This window comes from Bos javanicus, chromosome 21 (assembly GCF_032452875.1).
Source record: "Bos javanicus breed banteng chromosome 21, ARS-OSU_banteng_1.0, whole genome shotgun sequence".
Lineage (NCBI taxonomy): Eukaryota > Metazoa > Chordata > Mammalia > Artiodactyla > Bovidae > Bos > Bos javanicus.
In genome coordinates, this window is record NC_083888.1 from 27,142,808 (window position 1) to 27,152,320 (window position 9,513).

General features: G+C 51.3%; 1 protein-coding gene across 1 annotated transcript in view; it reads right to left on the reverse strand.

The window, feature by feature from the left end:
* Positions 1–9,294, reverse strand: part of TRPM1 (transient receptor potential cation channel subfamily M member 1) — a 100,720-nt gene extending 91,426 nt beyond the window's left edge. The window contains exon 1 of the mRNA XM_061394619.1: positions 9,040–9,294. Coding sequence (XP_061250603.1) covers positions 9,040–9,114 — 75 coding nt within the window. The 5' untranslated portion in view covers positions 9,115–9,294. The remainder of the gene's footprint in view (positions 1–9,039) is intronic.
* Between the last annotated feature and the right edge of the window lie 219 nt (positions 9,295–9,513).

Sequence of the window (9,513 nt, forward strand, 5' to 3'; positions counted from 1 at the left end):
GTCCCAGAGTGTCTTTAACCACAGAAGGACTGGAAAGGCTGATGGTGGGAATCTGGCTACAAAAAGAGGCAAGGAGGGGACTTCTCTGGTGGTCCAGAAGTTAAGATTTCACCTTCTAGTTCAGGGGTGCAGGTTCAATCCCTCCTCAGGGAGCTAAGATCTCACATGACTTGCAGCCAAAAAACCAAAGCATAAAACAGAAGCAATATTGTAACAAATTCAATAAAGACTTTTTAAAATGGCCCACATTTTTTAAAAAAAGAAAACTTTAAAAAAAAAAGGCACTGAAAGAAAAGAATACCAAGGAGTACAGTGTAAAGTCAGACCCCATGAAGGGCTCGTCTTCCACTACAGGCCCAGAGAGAACCCCTCACCACTCAGGCTGCAGTTTTGCAGAGCTAGGACACCTAGGTGGATGGAGCCCTGCTCTCTGGAGCAGTCACTCTAGTCAGACTTAATGTGAATGAACCAGCAGATTCGTCATGTAAAGAGGGAAAATTAAGGGCGTGGCTGCCACAGATGGGGTGTCTGAGGGAATGAATGAGTGAGGCTTCTGGGAAGGGCAGCCCAGGGTAGTGGACAGCCAATGCAAAGCCCTCAGGTGGCGGGACCAGTGGGCCGGAGGAGAGGAGCACTGTGTGTGGCTGGAGAGCTGAGGGGAATGGGGTGGGGCTGGGTCTTGTCGGGCAAGGGAAGCCCAGCCAAGTCCAGCAGGTCACCTTTTCTGGACCTGCTGCTGCTGCTGCTGCTAAGTCGCTTCAGTCGTGTCCGACTCTGTGCGACCCCATAGACGGCAGCCCACCAGGCCCCGCCGTCCCTGGGATTCTCCAGGCAAGAACACTGGAGTGGGTTGCCATTTCCTCCTCCAATGCATGAAAGTGAAAAGTGAAAGTGAAGTTGCTCAGTCATGTCCGACTCAGCAACCTAGGTTTTTTCAAATTATTTGGGCTGATTTCAAGAGTTTTAAATCATCTACGTCCACAAACACAAATAAACATTCATTTTCATCCCATCTTTAGAAGTAAACACTGACAAAACCCCGAGATACGGGTATTCGTTCTGCATCCACAGACTCTACTATCTGTTCATTGGAGCACAATGATCATGATGCCGTGTTACACACGCATAGCGAGTAGACAGGGAAGAGGAGGGGAGAAAAATGAAAGACCCCATTACAGGTACACATATATGGATGAAACACCCAGAAATGCAAGATAGACTTAGCTCTAGATCTGCTGGCTTATAGGGATGCTGCTGAAAGAGTACATGGACCGCTAAAGGTGTGAGTGATGAGAACTATGGGATTCTGTTTGAGTAAAGATGGCTTCCCTGGTGGCTCAGACAGTAAAGAATCTGCCTGCAATGCAGGAGACCCAGGTTTGATCCCTGGGTTGGGAAGATACCCTGGGGAAGGAAATGCCTGAAAAATCCAGTATTCTTGCCTGAAAAATCCCATGCACAGAGGAACCTGATGGGCTACAGTCCAAAGGGTAGCAAAGAATTGGACATGACTGAGCAGACACACACACACAAGGATGATTCCATCTACTAACCCCTCCATGTGTGTGTACATTCCAGTCTGAGTGTGTAGAAGCCAGTGGGGTACCAACCACCTGCCAATTATCTCCAGAGGATGGGAGGGAGCAGGGGCTTACACTGCTTCCTCTGGATGTGGGGTAAGGGAGGATGGGCAGCAGGGGACTTGTGGGTGCTGACAGACTCTAGGATGTTCAGGGGAGCAGGCGGCCCCAGTGACTGCGACACTGGCTCTGTTTCCCTATGTGTTCTCCTAGCCTGCCAGGGGAGCATACTATCATACCTGACAGTGTGAAATACATGTCACAGCACCATGTAAAATTTGAAGGCACTGAAGCACTGCATTGTTCAAGCCAGGGGTTCTTCCAGGCCCATGGAAGAATGTGAAATCCAGTCTAATCTGGTGAAATGCAGCTCAATTCCCCTCCCCTCCCCTCCCCCCCTGCCCAAATCACAAATCTCAGTCTTCTGGACCATCTTTCTTGTACTATTGAATAAAAAAACCTTCATAACAGGTCAAAGCTGACTGCAGTAAAGTTATGTGCATTTATGTGCACTTAGTCAGTCGTGTCTGACTCTTTGCGACTCCATGGACTGTAGCCTACCAGGTTCCTCTGTCCATAGGATTTCTCAGGCAAGAATACTGGAGTAGGTTGCTGTTTCCTACTCTAGGGGATCTTCCCGACCCAGGGATAGAACTCAGATTTCCTGCACTGCAGGCAGATTCTTTACCTTCTGAGCCACCTGTCCTTCAGGCCTTGCTCAGTGCCTCCTTCCCTGGGGCCAACATAGAATAGGAGCCCCTGCCCTGAGGCTCTGCCCCTCCTGCTGCTGTTGTGCTTTCATTAGCTGGCACCTTATTCGGGTGACCCTGCTGGATGTCTGCCCCTGATGTTCTGATTTGCCATCACTGGCTCCTGAGCTCCAAGAGGTCCCAGGAGGATGCAGCAGGGCTAAGATGTCCTTGCTAGGGAAGGATGGCATGCACCTGGCTTTACTAAAACACCACGGTGGGTTTGCAGAGAACAAAGAATCATGACATACTTGCACCAACAACTTCCTAGCTGATCATAATGGTGTTTTGTTTGCCTTTCAGCCAGTGTTCTAAAAATTAAACCTGTGACATGTTACAAATTGTTGTTGTTGCTGTTTTTAATGGCATAAAACATATAGAAAGTAAGAAATTTTCTAGAAAAGTCCCATCCAAAACCAGCTCATCTTTCTGATGAGGAAACCAAGGCCCAGAGAGGTTAAGTGGCTTCCCTGTGGCCACACAGCAGAACTAGGATTTGCACTGAGACCTCCCTGGCTCCAGGCTCTTTTCTAGCATTCTAGGCTGCTCTAGAGCTGAAGGTCAAGTGTGCCAGCGAGGCCCTACTGCTCAGGGTCACGTGAGCCTTTTCCAGACACTTACCTGCATTCAAAAGAGGAAATGTGTCTCAGGACACAGAAGGGCTGATGTGGGGAAAAGTATGACTTTTCTTAGCAGCTGAAAATCTCCTGGGGAGGGAATTTTGAAAGAGGCCAGGGGAGAGGGGCCATGGTTCCAGGGAGGTGGGGGTCATCTGAGCTGCTTTCTAGGGATGGGGGTTCTGGTGAAGGGCTTGGTTTGTGGCTTGATCTGCTGTGTGGACTGAAGCACAGGCCAAAGGGTAAGGGGAGGTCAGAGGTCACAGGGCTGCCACTGCGTCCCCAGCCTTCCCCTTGAACTGCTCCAAAAATGGTGACATAAAAAGGGTTTTGGTGGGGTGCTCTGAGTTAAACGGAAGTTTCTTTCATGCAAGACTTATCAGAACCTTTAACATGGCGGTGTGCACTGTGAATCTCTAACAAGGGACGCCTTGGTCCCTCTGGTTTGGGGGCTGCTCTCTCCAGGCTGTTCTTGATGTTAGGCTTCACAGGGTCCTCTTGGGGGTCATGAAGCAACAGGACATCTTGGTTGCCTACAGCCCCTCCCAACCCATCAGAGATTTTGACTCAACCTTGTGATGGCTTTCCTTCATTCTCAGGCCAACTCAACAAAGCAACCAAATGTTTCCCCACCGGCCCGGCCAGACTCCTCCTGGAATGTACAGGGGTGCCTTGTTTGGAATGCCTTCCAAGGGTCTCTTGTTTGGCATCCCCTTTACACTGGGGTGGGGGTTGGCCTGCCAGAGTCATACCTCCCCTTGAGTATTTGCCCAAAGCAAGGGCGGCAGGCTGGTTGGACAACACAGCAGTCGTGGTGGGCTCGCCAGGTCTCAGCCCCTGCTCAGCCCAGGGGTGCCCCTCAGCCCAGCCTGGACCCAACATCAGCCCTGGGGGCCTGTGAGTTATCGGGCAATGTCAGACCTGCTCGCCCCTCCCGTACTCCCCCTCCAACTTCCTCAAACACAGACCCTGCAGCCCAACCAACTCCCTTTGGCTCCTGTCACCCTGGCAGCTTCTTTCCCGGGCCCTTTCTCTGATACTTTGGGGAGAGGGAGTGGCAGGGGCAAGGAGGGGCAATGTCCTTTGAGCAAGTGACTCCAAGCCCATTCCCTGCTCTCTCCCGCCCCCAGGGTTGGATGGCATCACTGACTCAATGGACATGAATTTGGGCAAACTCTGGGAAGCCTGGCGTGCTGCAGTCCATGGTGCTGCCAAGTCAGACACTACTTAGAGACTGAATAACAGCTCCCCCACCCAGGCCTCTCAGAGTGAAAGAACCAGGCCTGTGACCTTTCTGTGTCTGGGCTAAACGTGAGGGCTACCGAACAGTGAGGAGTCCAAGTGAACCAGAAACTAGGACCTGCAGGCAAGTGGGCTACCTGACAGGCCCCAGAGAGGGGCTGGACCCCCCCATCCCTGGGAACACCTGTTGTCACGTAGGTGAAGGGTGACTGGACTGTCCACAGGCTGGGGGCCCCTGTGGCACCTTCTCCCAAACTCAAGGGCTCTCTGCCACATCACCCAGGCCCTTCTCCCATGGGTGGCTGCCTGGGGAACTCTGCTCAGGTTTGAACACGGGGTATGGAGCCTGTTCCTGGGCCTGGGGATCCCCAGAGCTCCATATTCACACAAAAGGGAACTCCCCTGCCCCATTCAGATGCTAGAGAATCAGGTACCACAGCGCCTGGGGAAAGACAGGGCCCAGATTGAGTCTCCCCTGGCTCAGCTCTGCTCTGAGAATCTTCCTCAGCCTCAAAGGGGACCACAGCACCTGCTCCCTGGGGTAGTGGCAGGGATTAAAGGGGTCGTGTAGTCTCCTGGACCCTTGTATTCAAAGTGTGCCCTGAGCACGGGGCTGTAGACCGTAAGGGCTGCCACGAGGGCCACGCCAGTGCAGCTATTTGAAGGAGTCAATGGATGTCTGTTACAGTTAATAATTTTTTAAAACCTTAAGGCTTGAATTTTGTATCTCTTTTTAAAATTTCATCACTTAATAGTTCATTTGTATTGCATTCTATGAAAGTATCAGTCTATAATGGGTTGAAGATGTAACAATTGGCTATTCACAACAGTCAGATTTCAGGTTTTGTCCCACAGATGATGGGGCAACCGTGGAGCAACCGTGGAGAGACGGGTCGTGGTAGGAGTCTGTTACCTCTATGGCCTTCATGACAGAGGAGTGGGGAGCTGGGCCCCTCCTTGCTTGGGGATGGGGATGGTTTGGATTTACATATGGAATTCTGCTGGAGGAGGAAATGGCAACCAATGGCAACCCACTCCAGTATTCTTGCCTGGAGAATCCCATGGACAGAGGAGCCTGGCAAGCTACAGTCCATGGGGTCGCAAAGAGTCGAACACAACTGAGCAACTGAAGACACACGTACTTGGAATTCTGTAAGTGAATTCCAAATGCAGGCTATGCGGGTATGCATGACACCCTAGGTTCTAGCAATGCCCTCTGAGAAGTAGGGGAGGCAGAAACCCGTGGGGCACTGGATCTGGTCATAGTGCCAAAGGTCTGCCACCACTGCTCAAGGTGAGGGGCGGCAGGATTGCAGGAGGTGAGACTGGTGGCAGTGACCCCAGCCTGCATGGTGACCTCGAGAAGGAGGCTCAGACAATCCTGGGGGCGGCTTTACAGGAGTCCCTTCTCAGCCTGGCTTTGTAATGTGCTTTGCCCTCACTCACAATTCATCCTCCATGCGCGCAGCTGGGACAACCCCAGGTCAGGACACCCGGGTTTACCCTCACTGCCCCTGAGGCCTACTTTAAAGGTATTAGCACAGTTTTTGGTTCCCTTTTGTCTGGAATGTTCTCTCAGCTCTCTGAATAGCTGAATCCTTCTGAAACTGAAGGCATGAGTATAAATGCCAGCTATTTAGACACTATCTATAAATTAGATGGCCACCTACCCAACCCTATCTTTCTCTATCCTACCCGTTTACTTCCTACCACATTCTGTTGTACTTCATCTCTTCCACTGAAATATCAGCTTCACAAAATCTAAGTCTTTGTCTATTCACAAGTCCTCACACTGTGTCTGGCATGGACTAAGCTTCCATGAACATTTGAATGAATTAAAGAAATAAAATCCTATGTTGTGACATTCGGAGAAGGCAATGCCACCCCACTCCAATACTCTTGCCTGGAAAATCCCATGGACTGGGGAGCCTGGTGGGCTGCCGTCTATGGGGTCGCACAGAGTTGGACACGACTGAAGCGACTTAGCAGCAGCAGCAGTTGTGATATTAAAAAGCAAGTATTAGCATATTTTTTAAAAAATCATGAAAACATGGTTCTGATTTCAATATCAGAGATACAGCTAATACAACAGATAAGCATAGACCCACAGTCCTGCTGTTACAGGTGTTTTGAATTTCCATATGTGCTTCGTATATTTTTATTCTCTTTAAAAAGAGGGAAGGAGGGGACGAGAGAGCACACTACAGATACAGCTAACCACCCCCACACTAAAGAAATATGTGTATTTATGTGGAATTTTCCTGTGTTCTAGAATTTCAATAAAGAGTATGCTTTCAGGGTTTGCTTTTTTATTCAGTGCATCCATGCTGAGATAACTGGCTTGGTTATTCAAGTGCTCTAGAGTGTTCCATTGTGTGAATAAACAGAAGCTGATCCTTACCCTCCTAGATGGACTGTTTGGTTCTTTCTGATTTTCCACAGCACGCAATGCTGACGCGAGCATTGTGTACCTTCCCTTGAGTACATGGACTACAGTTTTTCAAGGTTGACTCTAAGATATAATCACTGGGCCAGACTATTATTTAGTTGTGTTTAAGACCTTGGCCGTGGACTCTAAATGTCCTCTGCATCTTTCAGCTAAATAAATGTAGACGGAGACAAAAGTACAGACAAGGAGTTACACACAGAAACATTTTCTATTTCCCGTGTGAACACTTGAGGCTTTTTCAGGAAGAGAGACCGTTCTGCCAGGCAGCTGAGGATGGAGCTCCAGGGGCTCCAAAGTCCACCGAGTTTGGGTCATCGCCCAGGACTGCATGCCGGCCATCTCTGTCTGTCTAAGACCGTAGGAAGAGCCTTAGAGGTGAGAAGAGCTGGCCAGACAAGGACTAAAGGCCAAATTTGCCTTTGGCAATGGAAGGTCCAGACGAGATGACCCCAGGGAGGTTGTGCATGCTGTACCTTGTGTTGGTCTTTTTCCCTTTGGGACCCCTGGTGTGTTTCAGTGAACACCAGGCAGAAGAATGTGGGTTTGGGTTAGGAAATAGGGACCTGGCCCTGAGCTAGTGATGTCAAAGGAGGGCCAAGTGTGTAAAAAAATAGAATGGGCACAGTCCACTATCTGCCTGTGTGATTTTGGGGGTGTTTCCTAGCACCGCTTTAAAGAGTGGCTTCCTTAAAAGCCAGAGGTGTTGTTGTTCATTCTTCTGTCAGCAAGTGTACTTCTCAGTTCCAGACCCAAGGGTTGTAAATAGGGCAAACGATGACATTAAGACTTTCCACCTTAAGCGGCTTTTCTAGGAGTTTGGCACTGTCTGCTCAGAAATGAGGAGTGGGGCTGAGATCTTTGCTCTTGGACTTGTCACCGATGGCATGTCTCCTACAGCGAAGGTTGGGAGCGTGTCTATATTAGTTAGGTGCTTTTCAATCTTGAACAAAAGATGAGCACTTCCCCCTCCTCCCCTCTTGCCAAATTCCCTGAGTCTAGACCCCATCTATCACCATTTGGGACTTTCCCTGCTCCCATTCCCTCTCCAGCATGAGGCACAGGTCAAGAAGAGATATCATGTTCAAGAACAACAAAAGCCTGTTCCTTTTCAGAGTTTATCAGTGAGAACAGAGTGGACGCTTGGTTTGGGGAGAAGGGGTCACGTGGTCCCAGGTTGCACATGAGTCTCATTCCTGCCAAATGCTGTGGTGGGTTTTTGGATATTGATTTTGCACAAGACATGGTTGCTCACTGTCCCTGCAAAGAACACTGACTCATACACGCATAAAAGCAGAGAGATGCCCCCGCAGAGCCCCCAAAGGACGGATCTTTCCTATTTCTGAGACAAGTGAATTTTAACTCTTTATTTAGAAGAGAAAGCCTTTCATTTGTTTCATCTGAATCTTCAGGCTCATGGGATGTGAGAGACTGATCCATACCTGCCCACCCAGTTTGCAGCTGGGAGCCTGAAGCCTGGGGAGCCCCAAGATGACCCCTCTGCTTCCAGCCCGGGGGAAAGGCCTTTCCTGGTTCAAGTCCCAGGCCCTGGAGCCCGCCTGCATGTGGGTGCTATTGAGGGCTCGTGGGAAAGGGGTGTCCTCGCCGCCCACACAGGGCAGGCCCCTGTTTGTGCACTGTGGCACCTCTGCTGCCTCCCCTACTCCCTTCCCTCAGCGGGCATCCCCAGGGAAAACAGAGATTTCCCCCTCCCTGAGCCTCTGAGATGAGATGTCCAGAGGCCCCCAGAATGGCCCAGGCTGGGTTCCTGGCTGGGTCTCACCACCCTCTGAATGGTAAGGGTTAAGTGCTGGCCTGTCCAGGTCCCCTGAGTTCAAAGAATCATTTAAGGCCCTGGGTGCTCAGGCCCCCAGTCCAGTCACCTGGGAAAAGCACAGGTAGGGTTCAAGTCAGCACACCTCTTTGCAAGGCACTGGATGGGGCCCAGGGGCAGGCGCATCACAACCTCTTTTCATCAGTCTGCTTTGAGTCTCAGGAGCCCCCTGGCCCTCCCGGGGCCCTCTGAGGCATCTCTGATCTTCACTGAGGGTTCCCCAAAGTCCTCACAGTTATCCCGCAGACGTGTGATGAGGAACGAAGGTGAACTTTGAGGCAAGACCCCGAGAGCTAAGGGGGTGACATTACAGTGGAGGAATGGAATGTGAGACCCACACTGTCTGCACGGCTCACACTCCTAGTAGCCTCCTCGAGAGCCGTGGGGGATATGTGCATGGTGGGGGCAGCTGGGAGGGGTGGGCGTTAGATATACTGGCATGAAGGGTGAGGAGCAGTCCTGACACAGGAGCTCTAGTCTCGGATGCCCACCTCCACCCCCCAGGCACTCTGAAAGAGGGCAGTGGGAGACCAGCATCCCCTCCTCACAGGCCCTCTGCCCGCCCACTCACCTTCTGTGACCCTGACGTGGAGCTCTTGAGTGAACCCCTCTTGAAGGAGCTGCTCATCTTCCTCACGGAGCCCATGAGCCTGCTTCTCGTGTCCTGGGATGGGTGGAGGCACAGTCCCTGTGGGGGCCCCCGAAGGGCTGGTCAAAGGGGTCCAGAGTCTGGTCAGCCCAGGAGGAGCAGGTGCGGATTCCAGCTGCCCTCTTTCCAGACTCCTGCCTTGGGGCTCCGGGGCGCTTCTATAACATCTGTAATCAGGCTTAATCCCTCCATCCCCCCAAGGTTTAGAGGGGGCAGATTTAGCAAATGGCGATTGAAAGTAAATCCACTTTGAGAAAGTGGTGGCTGCAAAGGGTGGTCACACGGGAGGGATTTGGGTGTGCAGAGCGGAAAGGCTCAGATGGGGGCAGACAGCCCACAGCTGCAGGGTGGGCCACCCCCACCAAGGGCAGCACCCAGATTCCCCAGTCTGGAAGT